Source organism: Triturus cristatus, chromosome 1_2, assembly GCF_964204655.1.
Source record: "Triturus cristatus chromosome 1_2, aTriCri1.1, whole genome shotgun sequence".
Taxonomy (NCBI): Eukaryota; Metazoa; Chordata; class Amphibia; order Caudata; family Salamandridae; genus Triturus; species Triturus cristatus.
The window spans coordinates 102,042,565-102,060,193 of NC_140580.1; the positions used below are offsets into that span (position 1 = coordinate 102,042,565).

Below are 17,629 nucleotides of genomic sequence, written 5' to 3' on the forward strand. Positions count from 1 at the left end.
GACCACCATTTGGTGCACCTTCCGTGACGTCGTCGTGCTTCCTGCGGAAGTCCCACCTTTGGGGCGCCATCTTCAGATTCTTTTTTCCGCCGTTGGGTCTGGATCGTCATCGAGAAGCTCCAGAGTTACAACCGAAGAAAGAAAAGCGAGTTTCGTCGACAAATACATCGGAGTTTCACAGGAAAGGAGGTTATTTCATCAGCAGCGCGAAGAAAGGAGGTTCAGCGCCCTTTTTTCTTCGACGACCTTGGAGAATGCGCACTCAGAGGCCCTGAGCGCAATGGACAAGACTCCATTCAAGTTCTGCCCAAACTGCCACCACAAATTCGCGCAGAAGGACCAGCATCCTGTCTGCAACCTCTGCCTACCGGTCGAACACCAGAGTAAGGACTGCAACGCCTGCTCAGCCTTCGCGCCGAAGACGCTCAGGGTGAGAGATCGGCAGAGAAGAGCCAACGCCAGCATGGATGGCAAGGGTAAGGCCCCGTCGCTCTACGATCTGGGCCTCTCCTCGGACGACGAGGACAACGTCGCCGGGACAGCCGAAAACTTCACGGTCGTAGAGACCGACAAGAAAAAAGACGAGGTAAGAGAATCGTCGAGCGAAAAACAGAAAGTACCTCAAACACGAGGGTGACTCGAGAAAATCTGAGTCTGTCCACGAAGGGAGCCCCGGCGCCGAAAATTTCGACGACCAAAGGGGGAACCATGGACAAGAGGCCGAGCGGATCCTTAGAGAAGGACTCCCTGGTGCCGAAAGACGCCGAAAGGCAAGGGTCGTCGAAGACAACCCAGGGAGCGGCCCGATCCACACTGAAAGAACGGTCGACGTCGACGCAAGTTTCGACGAAAAGACCCGCGGTCGACGCCGAAAGCATCTCCGAGATGGAGAAAAAGAAGAGGCGGCTCGAGGCCGAAATGGATAACATCCTTCAAAGGAAGAAGGAGTTCGACGCCAAGATGAAGGAATTCAAGATTCCAACGGTTTCATCGGTGGACGTCGTCGAGGAAGAATTCGACACCGAGGGACTGATGAGGGATCTCGAAGAGGAAGACGAGACCTATTATGAAGAGGAAGCCGAGGAAGAAGACCAACAGTCGGTCTACGGCTCGGCACCATCGACCAGCCACGAGATTGAATGGCAGGATCTCGACACCGAGAACCCGGAGGAGTCCGTGGACACATACCCTTCGAGGCCTTCGCCACCCGACGACATCGGGGTGTACAATATGGTGGTCAGGAGCGCAGCGACAGCCTTCGGCGTCAAACTCGACGAAGAGAAGCCGAAAGCCGATTTTCTCGTCGAGACCCTTCTCCCCATCCAGACGAGGAGCCAGTTCCTCCCCATGCTTCAAAGCGTGATGAATCAGGGGAGAGAAGCCTTCAAGGAACCAGTGACCTGCCGGTCGATCACCCCCAGGACTGAGAAGAAGTATAAGCACTCTTCCCTGGACCCCCCTTACATCAAAGGTAGCGTGACCGCAGACTCCATCATAGCGTCCACGGCCAGGAGAAGGGCCAACGTACCAGCAACCTCGGGCCCACCACCTGATAAAGAGAGCAGGAGGATAGACCTCACAGGAAGAAAGGTCGAGAGGAACGCCGCCATGCACTGGCGCATGGCGAATTCCAATGCTCTCCTCAATAGACACCAGTACCAGCACTGGGACGAGATGGGAGAGCTAGTAAAGCATCTCCCCGAAGAATACCGCCAGAGAGCCTCACACCTAGTTGATGAAGGCAAAAACATCGCCAACTCCTGCATAAAGACGGCGTTGGACGGGGCAGAAACTTCAGCAAGACTCATGGCCATAGGGGTCACCGAGAGAAGGCATGCATGGTTAAGAATCTCGGGATTCAAACCGGAGGTGCAGAACAACATCCTTAGCACCCCCTTCAACGGAGAGACACTGTTCGGAGCAACAGTTGACGAGAAGCTCACCCAGCTAAAAAGAGATAACGAAACGGCGAGGTCCATGGGGGCCCTACAGCAGAGGGGAATGAGGCGAGGCAACCCCTCAAGGAGACCCTACGGTAGGGGAGGAAACCAACAGGGCCCGTCGCACCAGACGTTCCAGCAGGGTCAGCAGGGTGAAGGTCACGGACAGGGTCAGCAGAAGCAAAACTGGCAGTACCAGCCCCGGGGCCAGTCCTTTCGCGGGAGAGGGAACGGACGTGGCCAGAGAAGGAGAGGGGGGGGAACAGCCCTCATCAAAGTGACTCTGCACGCAGGAGGACGCCTACCCTCGACATGCCCCCAAGGGTGAGGCGCGAAACAGTAACATCGAGGGGGAGAGAAGGATCAGAAGCCTACGAGCATACAACACCAGTAGGCGGAAGGCTGAGACTCTACCTTCACGAGTGGCAGCGTATAACCACAGACAAGTGGATACTGAACATCATGCAGTACGGGTACTGCGTAGATTTGGAAAGGAAACCGCCAAACAGGAAGCCAAGGGGAAGGCAAAGATCGGGCCAAGAACTGAGCCTACTCAGAGAAGAAACACGGAAGCTTCTACAAAAGGGAGCCATAGAGCCAGTGCCGTTCAGAGAACGCAACAAGGGGGTCTACTCAAACTACTTCGTGGTCCCGAAGGTAGACGGGAGCCTCAGACCCATCCTAGACCTGCGATACCTAAACAAGTTCGTCAGAACGCAAAGGTTCAAGATGACTTCGCTGCAGGAGGTGCTGCCCCAAATAAGACACGGAGACTTCATGGTCACCGTGGACCTCAAAGATGCCTACCTGCACATCCCAGTAAACAGAAGACACAAGGGACTTCTAAGGTTCAACATCGACCAGGAACACTACCAGTTCACAACCCTGGCATTCGGATTAAAATCAGCACCAAGGGTTTTTACAAAATGCCTGCCGGCGGTCGCGGCCCACCTACGAAAGCAGGGGATACACGTCTACCCCTACTTAGACGACTGGCTGGTCAAGGCAAACTCGCGCGAAAAGTGCGCGAGGCACGCAAAACGCGTAACAGACACTCTCACGAACCTGGGGTTCTCGATCCACTGGGGGAAGTCGTCGATGGAACCGGAGCAGGTGAAGATTTTCCTGGGAGCAAAAATCAACTCCCTGAGCGGCACCGTGGTGCCCAGCGACAGGAGGACAGATGCCCTACTGAAGGAGACGCGGCTCTACCAGAAGGGGCGAGCTCTGACAGTGAGGGCGGTGAGCAGATTGATGGGGATGATGGCGTCGTGTATCCAGCTAGTGCCGAATGTACGCTTGCACATGAGACCATTCCAGGAATGGCTACAACAGCAATGGTCACAAGCAAACGGAAGTTGGGAGGATCTAGTGGTTGTTACGCACGCAGTGCAGGAGGAGATGACTTGGTGGAACAGACAACATGACAGCAGGGAGAAGCCTGACACCACCAAACCCAACAATGACCATTACCACGGACGCATCGCAAAAGGGATGGGGGGCACACATGGACAACGTCAGAGTGAGGGGTCTGTGGGCTCCAGCAGATGCGGTTCGCCATATCAATTGCCTCGAGTTGAAGACAATCCTACTAGCCCTGAAGGCATTCCAGAGGCACCTGTACAACCAGAGGGTGTTGGTTCAAACAGACAACACCACGGCAATGTTCTACATCAAGAAACAGGGGGGGACACAGTCGTTCCCTCTCTCCTCTCTGGCTCAGGAGATTTGGAGATGGGCCATACCTCTCAGGATAGATCTACTGGCAATTCACCTACCGGGGAAGGACAATGTGGAGGCAGACTGGCTAAGCAGGCAGACCTCTGCATCTCACGAGTGGGAGCTCAATGGCCAGGAAACGAAGAAGCTTTTCCGGAGATGGGGAACTCCCACAATAGACCTATTTGCAATACGCCAAAATGCAAAATGCCAAAGCTTCGCGTCCAGGGAACCAGATCAGCAATCCCAGGGGAATGCCCTATGGATAAGCTGGTCGAGGACATTTGCCTACGCCTTTCCACCGATACCCCTGTTGCACACAGTGCTCAACAAGTGCAGGACCAGCAACATGACTCTAATCCTAGTGGCCCCGCAGTGGGCGAGGCAGACATGGTTCTCACAAATTCAAGAAATGGCGCAAGGCAATCCGTACAGGTTCGAGAGGAGAAAAGACCTGCTCTCAATGCAAAACGGGGAGGTCCTGCACCCAGAGCCAGAGACCCTCAACCTGGCAGCATGGCTCCTGAAGACCTAGAGTTCGCACACCTAAGGTTGCCTCAGAGCACTATGCGAGTGCTACGGGAGGCAAGGAAACCAACTACAAGGAAATGCTACAGCGCAAAATGGAAAAGATTCACGGTGTGGTGCAGGAAAAAAGGCCTGCAAAACAGAATGACAAGAGACTCAACTGTGCTGAGGTACCTCACACACCTTCTAAAGAGTAACCTCTGCTCGAGCTCCCTAAGGGTACACCTAGCAGCGATCGTTGCCTACACCAGAGGTGAGAAGGGTACAAGTTTCTTCACCTCGCAGGTGGTGAAGAGATTCATGGAGGGAGCCAAAAGAGTGGCCCCCCCCGAAAAGGTTGCCGCCGCCGGCATGGAATTTAAACGTGGTTCTGACGGAGCTCATGAAGGCGCCGTTTGAACCCATTCACAAGGCCACTCTGCAAATGTTGACTATGAAAACTGCCTTTCTAGTGGCCATAACCTCACTACGCAGGGTGAGCAAGCTTCAAGCACTAACGCTACAGGAACCCTACATTCAAATTCACAAAGACAGGGTAGTCCTGAGGACGGACCCACACTTCATGCCCAAGGTAGTGTCAGCGTTCCACATGAATCAGAGTATCCAGATACCAAGTTTCTTCCAAAACCCGACTACAAACGCAGAAAAGGCCCTGCACACCCTCGATGCCAGAAGAGCGGTGATGCACTACATTGAAAGAACCAAGGAACTCAGGAAGTCGAAGCAGTTGTTTGTGTCCTTTGCTACTAGCTTCATGGGTAGACCAGTGACCAAGGGCACCATCGCTAGGTGGATTGCCCTCACTATTCAATTCTGTCACAAACAGGCTGGACAGGAGCTAGCGGAGGGGCCCCAGGCTCACTCCACAAGGAAGAAGGGGGCCACCGTTGCCTTCCTGGCAAACACGCCCATCCAAGACATTTGTCTCGCCGCAACTTGGGCATCTGTGCACACGTTCACAAAACACTACTGCGTGGACATTCAAATGAATAAGGAAGCACAGGTCGGACAGAAGGTGCTACAACACATTTTCAACGACCAACGCTCATCTTCCACCCAGCCACCACAAAATTAGGAAAACCGCTACAAAGTCTATGCACAGCATAGTGAATCCAGAAAGATTCACGCTGCAAAACGAAAAGTTTCTTACCTGTTGGTGTAGTTTTGCAGCTTGAAGATCTTTCTGGATTCACTAGCGAACCCACCCACCTCCGCCAGGAAGATGAGGCTGGAGGAAGAGGGGGTAAAATGGAAGAGATCAAAGAAATGGAAACGTTCAGAAAATGGACAAAAGGATTAAGCAATCGCCTAGGGTAAAAAAAGAGAAAAAAAAAAAAAAAAACAAAGAGGGAAAAAAGAACCCGAAGATGGCGCCCCAAAGGTGGGACTTCCGCAGGAAGCACGACGACGTCACGGAAGGTGCACCAAATGGTGGTCGTCGACGCCCACCTGGGCTACGAAAAAAACAAAAAAAAACAACAAAGAAAAGACTACGAATCCGGACCCAACCACAAGATCGCGGAATAATGCACAGCATAGTGAATCCAGAAAGATCTTCAAGCTGCAAAACTACACCGACAGGTAAGAAACTTTTCGTTCCTACCTGTCTGGAACTCCATTTAAACAGACAAGTGGGTCAAACAAATTATCCAGTATGGTTACTGCCTGGAACTCACAACTACCCCCACCCCCACATACCACCCAAACAACATTCTATGTCACCGGACCATCTAACACTTCTCAAACAAGAGGTTCTCTCATTTCTTCAAAAACACGCAATAGAACCAGTTGCCTTAGAACATCAGGGTACAGGGGTATACTCACTCTACTTCCTAATCCCCAAAAAGGACGGGACTCTAAGACCAATACTCGACCTCAGACCACTAAATCTGTATATCAACTCAGATCATTTCCATATGATCACTCTTCAACAAGTGCTCCCACTACTGCAACAAGGCGATTTACTTACCACCCTGTATCTCAAGGACTCCTACTTCCACATTCCCATACATCCTGCCCACAGGAAGTATTTAAGGTTTGTGGTGGACAGACAACACTACCAGTTTACAGTCCTTCCATTCGGGGTAACAACCGCACCCAGAGTATTCACAAAATGTCTAGCAGTAGTAGCAGCACATCTGACGGCAACAAATTCATGTCTTCCAGTATCTAGACGACTGGCTAATAAAAGCCAAGTCATTCAACAAGTGTGTTCTACACAGTCCCCAAATCATCCAAATCTTACACAACTTGGGATTCACAATAAACTATCCCAAATCTCACCTCCAACCTGCTCACATACATCAGTATCTAGGGGCCACCATAAACATCTCCACAGCCCTAGCATATCCCAATCCAGCCAGGATAGCCAATATACAAGCTCTTATCGCAAAATTACAAATCCAACACTCTTCCAGCAAGAGTGTTCATGCAACTCATAGGCATGATGGCGCCATGCATCTTCCTTGTGCCAGACTTCAAATGCGCCCCTTGCAAGAATGTGTAGCACGTCAGTGGAACCAGGCTCACGGACAACTTACGGATCTGGTGTTGGTGGACAGCCGCACAAATCGCTCTCTCAAATGGTGGAACATAACAAACCTCTCCAAAGGGCGGCCGTTCCTAGAGCCTCTTCCACAGATCGTGCTGACAACAGACTCATCGCTCACAGGATGGGGAGCCCATGTCCTCGGCCACACCACTCAGGGCAAATGGACCACTCAACAAAAAAGGCTCCATATCCATTACCTGGAACTGCTAGCAGTGTTCCTAGCACTGAAATCATTCCAACTACATCTCCAAAACAGAACTGTCCTCATCCGGACAGACAACATGACAGCCATGTATTACATACAGAAACAAGGGGGCACACATTCTCTCCAGCTGTCCCAGCTCGCACAGAACATTTGGAGATGGGCCATTCCCCAGAAAATATACCTACTTGCAGAACACCTTCCAGGGGTTCACAATCAGATTGCCGATCTGTTAAGTCGACAGAATCAACAGATACACGAATGGTAACTACATCCCCAAGTCCTAATACCCTTCTTCCAACAATGGGGCCAACCAGACATAGATCTGTTCGCCAAAATGCCCAACCTTCGCCGCCAGGTTTCCACACCCGGAGTCAAAGGGCAATGCAATATGGATGAACTGGTCGGGCAGATTTGCGTACGCTTTTCGGCCTCTCCTACTCATTCCATTAGTGGTACGCAAGCTCAGGCAACAGTCTCTCAAACTGATCTTAGTAGCTCCCACATGGGCACGCCAACCGTGGTTCCCAACACTACTGGAACTCTCGCTAGCGCCACACCAAAAACTGCATCTCTCCCCGTCCTTATTAACCCAGAACCATGGAGAAATCAGACACCCAGATCCAGGTCAACGGAACCTGGTAATCTGGCTCCTGAAGTCCTAGAGTTCGGTTATCTCAACCTACCACCAGACTGCATGAATATTATAAGAGAGGCCAGAAGACCTACCACTAGAGCCTGCTACGCTGCAAAATGGAAAAGATTTGCCATTTACTGCACTAACAATCATATAAACCCACTGGATGCATCCATCCAGGACATCATTTGGTACTTACTGCACTTGCAAAGATGTAATTTGGCATACTCATCCATACCTCTCCACCTAGCAGCATTAGCAGCCTACTTACAAAATAGACAACACTTGTCACTCTTTAGAGTACCTGCGATCAAAGCCTTCATGGAAGGACTTAAAAGGATTATTCCTCCCACATTACCACTCTCTCCAGTGTGGAATCTAAACATTGTTCTTACAAGGCTCAGGGGACCCCCATTTGAACCTCTGCATAAATGCGAACTACAGTTCCTCACATGGAAAGTGGCTTTCCTTATCGCTATTACATCCCTTAGACTGGTAAGTGAGATCCAGGCTTTAACCATACAAGAACCATTCTTACAATTACACCGTAACAAAGTGGTTCTTAGAACAAATCTGAAATTCCTTCCAAAAGTCACATCTCCGTTCCATCTTAGCCAATCAATAGTTACCAGTATTCTTCCCAAATCCAGACTCGTTAGCTGAAAGAGCTCTTCATACCCTAGACGTTAAAAGAGCCCTTCTTTACTACATCGACAGAACCAAATCATTCCGCAAAACAAAACTATTTTGTCGCTTTCTCTCCACCACATAAAGGCAACCCCATTTCCAAATCTGTGATATCTAGGTCGATAGTTAAATGTATCCAAATATGCTACCACAAGGCTAAACGCACACTAACGGTTCCCCCTAGAGCGCATTCCACACGCAAAATAGGGGCTTCCATGGCATTCTTAGGAAACATTCCCTTAGAAGATATTTGTACGGCAGCCACATGGTCTACAACACACACCTTTACCAAACACTATTGTGTTGATGTACAAGCAAAGCAACAAGCTTCTGTGGGTCAGGCTGTCCTTAAAACTTTGTTTCAAACTGCTGCAACTGATACAGGTGGCCGCCGCTAGGGGAGATACTGCTATATAGTCTATCCTAAGTGTGTGATCTGCAGCTCATATGCCTCGAACGGAATATGCTACTTACCAGTATGCATCTGTTCTTGGCATGTAGAGCTGCAGAGTCACACACGCTCACCCACCTTCCCGGGACCTGTATCTGTTCCAGCATTGTCTTACTTAGACAACACACATGGACATCTCTCTTTTCTACAAACTCCATTTCCCATCATGGCGAAAAACAATCTAACAATGAAGTTGATGCCCATGCGCACTGTCGTCCAAGGGAGGAGACACCTATCTTGTGACCAAAGACTTCTTCCGAAGACGACAACAACCTGCAAGCATCCGAGCCCAACACCAGATGGCGATCTACTATGCTAAATGTGTGACTCTGCAGCTCTACATGCCAAGAACAGATGCATACTGGTAAGTAGCATATTCCTTTTCATGGAATACATAAGTGCCAGAGTTTACTTTGAACTTGTAGCAGCGAGTAAGCAGCAGTGCACTGCATGAATCGGTATAAAAGATGGAATGTGAAGAATAGCTGTGAGCAAATGGGATTTTGCAGTGTGAATCTTTCTGGATTCACTATGCTGTGCATTATTCCACGTTCTAGTGGTTGGGTCCGGAATTGTAGTATTTTTTCTCTTTTTTTTTTTTGGTTGCCAGGTGGGCATCGACGTCCCACCATTTGGTGTTCTCCCGTGACGTCAACCCTAAAAGCCCCGACAGACTCTCGGAAAACTGAGCCAAAGTCCTCGAAAGGAGCACTGGCGTCGTAGCACTCGACGGTTACAGCTGCGTCCATGGACAAACAGCCCAGCGGATCCTTCGAAAAGGACTCCCAGACGGCGAAAGCTCTAGAAAAGCCTAGGTCTTCGAAGCACAGTGCCGAAAAGCCACACTCTACGCCGAAAGAGCGAAGGCAACTTCGATGTCAACATCGACCTCGAAGAGAAGCGCCGAAACTCTCGACGCCGAAATGGAGAGGCAGAAGAGAAGGCTCGAGGCCGAAATGGACAGTATGCTTCAGAGGAAAAGGACTTCGATGAACGGATGAGCAGATACACCATACCTACGAAGCCCTCGACGGTAGTCGAAACACAAGTCAAAGAGGAGTTCGGCGCTGCCGAGCCGCCGAAAACTCCTGAACCAGCAGAGCAACAGGACGAAGAGGGCTTGTATTATTACGAAGGAGAATGCGAGGACGATTAGCGAACATACTTGGGCTCGACATCCTCGGAGGCGCAGGACCTGGAATGGCAGGACCTCGACGTCAAACTACATTGGCATTTAAAACATGGTCATCAAGATTGCTGCAGCAACATATGGGGTTAAATTAGAGGAAGAGAAACCAAAAGCTTGTTTCTTCTTGGAGACTCTGCTCCCCACTCAAACTAGGAGCCAATTCCTACCCATGCTCCCAAGTGTGCTGGACCAGGGCAGGAAAGCTTTCAAGGAGCCAGCAGCCACAGATCTGTCACCCCTAGGACAGTGAACAAGTACAAGCATTCCTCAAAGGACCCAGCAAATATCCAGGGATCCGTACCAGCTGACTCCATTAAAACATTAACAGCCAGGTAGAGGGCCAAAATTCCCACGAACTCAGGGCCTCCTCCAGGCAAAGAGTAAGAGAATAGACCTTGTGGGGAGGAAAGTAGAGAGGAATGCGGCGAATCAATGGCTCATTGCGGACTTAAAATGCCCTAATAAACCGGCACGTGTACCAACATTGGGAGGAGGTCGGGCAGCTGCTCAAACATCTCCCAGAACAATACCAGCAGAGGGCAACACACCTGGTGGAGGAAGGCAAAAACATGGCCAACACCTGCCTAAAGTCGGCCCTGGAGTAACGGAGAGGAGGCATGCCTGGCTGAGGATCTCGGGTTTCAAATCGGAAGTCCAGAACAATATTCTGAACACCCCCTTCAACGGGGAACAGCTGTTTGGGACACCAGTCGACGAGAAGCTGACACAGCACAAAAAGGATAATGAAACTGCAAGGTCCATGGGAGCACTGCAGTTCAGAGGGCTGAGAAGAGGCACACCCTCAAAGAGACCGGGCGGCAGAGGAGGAAGCCAACCGGGAACATTGCACCAGGCCTTCCAGCAAAATTACCAAGGAAACAACCAGGCGCAGCAGCAGGGTCAGCAACAGGAAAGCTGGCAGTACCAACCGAGGGGCTAGTCCTTTTGGGGGCGATCGAATGGATGGAGACAAACGAGAAGAGGGGGACAGCAACCCGCCTCCAAGTGACTCCGCTGTACCAAACGTGCCCAGCCAGACCATCTCTAGAGGGGCGGCACAACAAAAGACTCAAAAAATAATTAGACACACACAAAGAAGAAATGATCGAACATGTTACACAGGTAGGAGGTAGACTGAAATCCTTCTTCCAGGAGTGGAAGAAGATAACGGACAAATGGATACTCAAAATCATAGTTTGGCTACCGTATAGAACTGGAAAAAAAAGCCATCAAACAGGAGGCCAACCAACAAAACGCGCTCAACAAGAGCTCTCTTCTTCTGCAGGAGGCACAAGAACTCCTCCACAAGGAGGCAATAGAAACAGTGCCGTACAAGGAAAGAAACCAGGGAGTGTACTCCAACTACTTCCTCGTACCAAAAGTGGACGAAACATTAAGACCCATCCTAGACCTACGGTTCCTAAACAAATACATAAAAACGCAAAAATTCAAAATGATGTCCCTACAGGAAGTTATACCACAAATAATGGACGGGGATTTTATGTCCACTATAGACCTCAAGGATGCCTACCTACACATTCCCATGAACCAAAAACACAAACATCTACTGAGATTTGCCATCAACAAAGCGCACTACCAGTTCAAGGCCCTAGCCTTTGGACTGAAATCCGCACCAAGTGTCTTCACAAAATGCCTAGCTGCGGTAGCAGCGCACCTACGGAGGCAGGGAATACATGTATATCCCTACCTCAACGACTGGCTGGTAAAGGCGAACTCCTACAACCAATGCGAACTACATGCTCAGCGGGTCACGCACACGCTGCCACAACTAGGGTTTTCGATACATTAGGGAAAGTCCTCGACAGAACCAGAACAGGTGAAGATCTTTCTGGGCGCACAGATCAACACCATTCAGGGCAGGGTGTTCCCCAGCGAGAAGAGAACCTTTGCCCTGCTAAAGGAGAGGAGTCTATACCGGAAGGGGCAAGCGCTGACAGTGAGCAAGCTCATGGGGATGATGGCGTCCTGCATAAACCTAGTCCCCAATATTCGACTCCACATGAGACTATTCCAGGAATGGCTCCATCAACAATGGTTACAGGCAACAGGGAGTTTGGAAGATCTAGTGGTTGTAACGCACGCAGTGCAAGAGGAGATAGCGTGGTGGAACAAAGAGACCATAACAAGGGGGAAGCTATTTACACCACCAACTCCAACAGTGACCATTGCAACAGACTCATCCCAAATGGGGTGAGGAGCGCACATGAACCTGCGCAAAGTGAGGGGTTTGTGGACACAAACCGATATGATCAAACACATCAACTACCTAGAACTAAAGACCGTGTTCCTTGCCCTAAAAGCCTTTTAGAAACAGCTGTATGGGCAAAGGGTGTTAATACAAACAGACTACACCACAACGATGTTCTACATCAACAAGCAGGGAGGAACACAATCCGTGGCGCTATCAAGGCTAGTGCAGGAGATATGGAGGTGGACCATCCCACTACAAATAGACCTCCTGGAGGCACATCTACCAGGGCAGGAAAATGTGGAAGCAGACAGACTCAGCAGATAGACATCAGCATTCCACGAGTGGGAGCTCAATCCACAGGAAACGCAAAATGCTATTAAAGAAGTGGGGGACCCCATAAATAGACCTGTTTGCAACACACCAGAATGCAAAATGCCAATACTTTGCATCCAGACAGTCAGGTCAGCAATCCCAAGGAAATGCCCTATGGATAAGCTGGTCGAAGACATTTGCCTACGCTTTTCCCATGATACGCTGATGCACAAGGTGCTCGGCAAGTGCAGAACCAGCAACATGACGCTGATTCTGGTAGCACCACAGTGGCCAGGCAGTCCTGGTTCTCACAAATAGTGGAAATGTCACAGGGGCCACCATACAAGTTCCCAAAAAGAAGAGACCTGCTCTTGATGCAAAACGGAAGGGTGCTCTACCCAGAAACAGAGAGCCTCCTCGTAACAGCTTGGCTCCTGAAGACTTGGAGTTTGCGCACCTAAAGCTCCCAGAGAGCACGCTGGCGGTGCTGCGGGAGGCAAGGAGACCCACCACACGGAAGTGTTATGTAGCAAAATGGAAAAGGTTCACCCAATGGTGCATCAGAGAAAAGCTCCAGAAGAGAATCACCAGGGAATCAACAGTGCTAAGATACTTAACACACTTGCTAAAGAGTAACCTAAGCTACACCTCGCTAAGAGTACACCTAGCAGCAATAGTAGCCTACACAAGAGGAGAAACGGAGAAAGTTTCTTTACATCCCAGGTGGTAAAAAGATTCCTGGAGGGTCCTGGAGGGCAAAACGAATCTTAACCCCCCCCCCCCCCCAAAGACGATGCCACCGCCGGCATGGAACTTCAATGTAGTTCTAACGCAACTTATGAAGGCACCTTTCAAACCCATTCACAAGGCCTCTACATATGCTCACCATAAAGACGGCCTTTCTGGTGGCAATCACCTCGCTACGCAGGGTGAGCGAATTGCTAACACTACAAGAACCCTACATTCAAATTCACAATCACAGGGTGGTAATGAGAACAGACCCACATTTCATGCCAAAGGTGGTGTCAGAGTTCCACATAAGCTAGACAATACAGATACCAAGTTTCTTCCAAAAACCATCCACAGAGAGGTCACTGCACACTCTGGACGCTAGAAGAGCAGTGATGCATAACATTGAAAGGACTAAAGATTGTAGGAAAACAAAGCAATTCTTTGTGTCTTTTGCAAGCAGTTTCTTGTGAAGACCGGTAACTAAAAAAACCATTGCATGATGGATCGCACAGACAATCCAATTCTGCCACAAGCAGGAAGGCCAAGAACTACAAGGAGCAGCACAAGCTCTCTCTACCAGAAAAAAGGGAGCAACAATAGCTTTCCTGGCAAACACACCCATCCACGACATTTGCCTGGCGGCAACATGGGCTTCAGTGCACACGTTCACTAAGCACTACTGCGTGGATATACAGATGAACAAGGAAGCACAAGTAGGACAAAATGTGCTTCAACATATATTCAACAACCAACGCTCAGCTTGCACCCAGCCGCCACAAACATAGCAAACTGCTACAAAGTCTATGCACAGCATAGTGAATCCAGAAAGATTCACGCTGCCAAACGAATAGTTTCTTACCTGGTGGGGTAGTTTTTGCAGCTAGAAGACTTTCTGGATTCACTAGCGAACCCACCCACCTCCGCCAGAAAGATGAGACAGGAGGAAAGGGATTAAAAATGGACTTTCAAAAAATAAGAGGAAAAACAAGAATAGCACAAGACAAGAAAAAAAGAATCCGAAGATGGCGCCCAAAGGTGGGAGCTTCCGGAGGACGTGCGCTGACGTCACAGGAGGACACCAAATGGTGGGACGTCAACGCCCACCTGGGCCACGAAAAAAGAAAAGGAAAAAATACTACGATTCCGGACCCAACCACTAGACCGCTCAATAATGCACAGCATAGTGAATCCAGAAAGTCTTCAAGCTGCAAAACTACACAGACAGGTAAACTATTTGTTTTCTCGAAGGGGACACTATTGATTTCAAACTCTTCATAAAACTTCCACTAGCAATTGCAGCAGTTGTCAATGGTACTAGATGCATTTCAGTTATTGCATATTACATTATGCCGTTCAAAAAGTTCTGGGGCGTGACGTAAACTGATTGTACATTGTATGCATAGAAATCGAAGCTGCTGTGCAGTGTTATCTACATATTCTACACTTTTGACCTAACAACAAGCACCTTTCCTTCATTTTTGTCTTTTACTGATGCGTGGGTGAATGCAAGTGAGTCAGTGGGGAAATCAATGCATATATGATTGCAAGGTTAAGTGACCGAGCGCATAAATGAAGTGTCAAGTGAATAAACCCATTAACTGGAGAACTTTAGTCATAATGCAGACCTACTGACATTGCCAGTGGTGGTTAGGTTTGTTTTGGAACATCATAGAATGCACATGAAAATCCCTTCATGTCCTATGATTACTTTAAGTTAATGGATCTGTAAATTGTATTCGACTTAACACTTTTTGGCATTTGTCAGAGCTGTATGGCTATTTTAATTTATATTCCTGTATTTGATGGCTGAAACTCAAAATAAAATGCTGGTTTACTTTGTAAGTACATACTTTCTGCGAAATAAAAATGAGCTATTTTGCAGATCACAACAATGAAACTTGAGCGTGAAAAGGCCCTGGAGCACAAGAACAGAATGTCTCGGATGCTGGAGGATAGAAATTTGTTTGAAGAAAAACTCAAATCTTCACGACGATCGGTTTATGAGGTAAATATCAGTTTGTCTCATGATCATGCTTAGAAAGATGTAAAACATGTTATAGGCCCATAAATGATGGTAGTGCAAGATAGCCCTTGCCTATAAGTTTATTTTATTTTTTTAAACCTTTATGTTTGAGGCATATGAGCTGCAGATTACACGCTTTTGCATAGATCGCCATCTGGTGTTGTGCCCGGATGTTTGCAGTTTGTTTTTCCTCTTGGAAAGTCTTTTGGAAGTCACGAGGTCGGTGACTCCTCCTTTGGATCGTATTGCGCATGGGCTTCGGCTCCATCCTCAGATTGTTTTTTTCCGCCATCGGGCTCGGATGTAATCTTCGCGCTCCGGTTCCGAACATTTTCGAGTTCGATGATCGAAGCGGAATCCTCACCTCACATCGCGGTATTGTTTCGATCGCGATCTCCTCAATCAACGCACCTTCTCATCGACAAATCTTCGGTTCCAGTCGTCGACGGCGGCCTTCGGGCCTACCCAAGCTCCGGTCCCGGTTGATAGAAAGAACTCCATTCAAGAAGTGCCCTCGATGTGGGTCCAAATTCCCCCACACGGATCTTCATGAGGTATGCAACCTCTGCCTCTCCCCTGAACACGAGGCTCAAGACTGTCCGGCCTGTAAGTCTTTCAGATCGAAAAAGACTATTCGGGACCGAAGAGCCAGACGAAACATGGCACACTCCTCGACCTCCGTTCCAGTCGATATCTTCGGAGACGACATCGAAGATCTGGGACAGCAGCGCACCGAAGAGGACCTCGTCGGTGCTTCCGAGGCCGACGACTCAGATGTGGAGGTCGAAACCCAGCGCTTCCGTACCGACGCCATCTTCGGTACCGACCAAACCCCGTAAGGCCCTCGGCACCAACACTTCCAAGCCGAAGCCCACCTCAGCGCCGACCAAGAAATCGGAGGTTCCCAAGCCCAGTGCTAAGCAAACTGGCACAGACAAGCCTAAAAAGTTATCGGCCCCGAAGACTTCAGCGCCGACGGACCAAACGCTGTCACAGGAACTATTTACACCGGATCCCTTACAAAAAACTCTCACCAGGGATCCAACAAGCATTTACAATGCAATGGTCTCGGCAATATAGGTAGAGCTATTGGTATTGCTCATTATTTTTTTATCATTTTTGTATCCCTAAATAAATGGCATTGTCATTTCTATTGGCATTAGCTTTTTTTTGCATATGTGATACCTATTGCATTAGCAGAGAGAGAGTGAGGTATTGAAATAGAGAGTGAGGTATTGAAATAGAGAGTGAGGTAGTGAGATAGAGAGTGAGGTAGTGAGATAGAGAGTGAGGTAGTGAGATAGAGAGTGGGGTAGTGAGATAGAGAGTGGGGTAGTGAGATAGAGAGTGGGGTAGTGAGATAGAGAGTGAGGTAGTGAGATAGAGAGTGAGGTAGTGAGATAGAGAGTGAGGTAGTGAGATAGAGAGAGGTAGTGAGATAGAGAGAGGTAGTGAGAGAGAGAGGTAGTGAGAGAGTGAGGTAGTGAGAGAGTGAGGTAGTGAAAGAGTGAGGTAGTGAAAGAGTGAGGTAGTGAAAGAGTGAGGTAGTGAAAGAGTGAGGTAGTGAAAGAGTGAGGTAGTGAAAGAGTGAGGTAGTGAAAGAGTGAGGTAGTGAAAGAGTGAGGTAGTGAAAGAGTGAGGTAGTGAAAGAGTGAGGTAGTGAGAGAGTGAGGTAGTGAGAGAGTGAGGTAGTGAGAGAGTGAGGTAGTGAGAGAGTGAGGTAGTGAGAGAGTGAGGTAGTGAGAGAGTGAGGTAGTGAGAGAGTGAGGTAGTGAGAGAGTGAGGTAGTGAGAGAGTGAGGTAGTGAGAGAGTGAGGTAGTGAGAGAGTGAGGTAGTGAGAGAGTGAGGTAGTGAGAGAGTGAGGTAGTGAGAGAGTGAGGTAGTGAGAGAGTGAGGTAGTGAGAGAGTGAGGTAGTGAGAGAGTGAGGTAGTGAGAGAGTGAGGTAGTGAGAGAGTGAGGTAGTGAGAGAGTGAGGTAGTGAGAGAGTGAGGTAGTGAGAGAGTGAGGTAGTGAGAGAGTGAGGTAGTGAGAGAGTGAGGTAGTGAGAGAGTGAGGTGTAGAGAGAGTGAGGTGTAGAGAGAGTGAGGTGTAGAGAGAGTGAGGTGTAGAGAGAGTGAGGTGTAGAGAGAGTGAGGTGTGGAGAGAGTGAGGTGTGGAGAGAGTGAGGTAGAGAGTGAGTGAGGTAGAGAGGTAGAGTGAGTGAGGTAGAGAGGTAGAGTGAGTGAGGTAGAGAGGTAGTGTGAGAGAGTGAGGTAGAGAGGTAGTGTGAGAGAGTGAGGTAGAGAGGTAGTGTGAGAGAGTGAGGTAGAGAGGTAGTGTGAGAGAGTGAGGTAGAGAGGTAGTGTGAGAGAGTGAGGTAGAGAGGTAGTGTGAGAGAGTGAGGTAGAGAGGTAGTGTGAGAGAGTGAGGTAGAGAGGTAGTGTGAGAGAGTGAGGTAGAGAGGT

At 49.1% G+C, this 17,629-nt stretch overlaps 1 protein-coding gene across 2 annotated transcripts in view; it reads left to right on the forward strand.

Moving 5' to 3' along the window:
- EIF3A (eukaryotic translation initiation factor 3 subunit A) overlaps positions 1-17,629 on the forward strand; it is a 735,236-nt gene that overhangs the window by 309,900 nt on the left and 407,707 nt on the right. For both annotated transcript variants that reach the window (XM_085602967.1, XM_085602977.1), the window contains exon 15: positions 15,043-15,165. In XM_085602967.1, the coding sequence (XP_085459093.1) occupies positions 15,043-15,165 (123 nt within the window). The remainder of the gene's footprint in view (positions 1-15,042; positions 15,166-17,629) is intronic.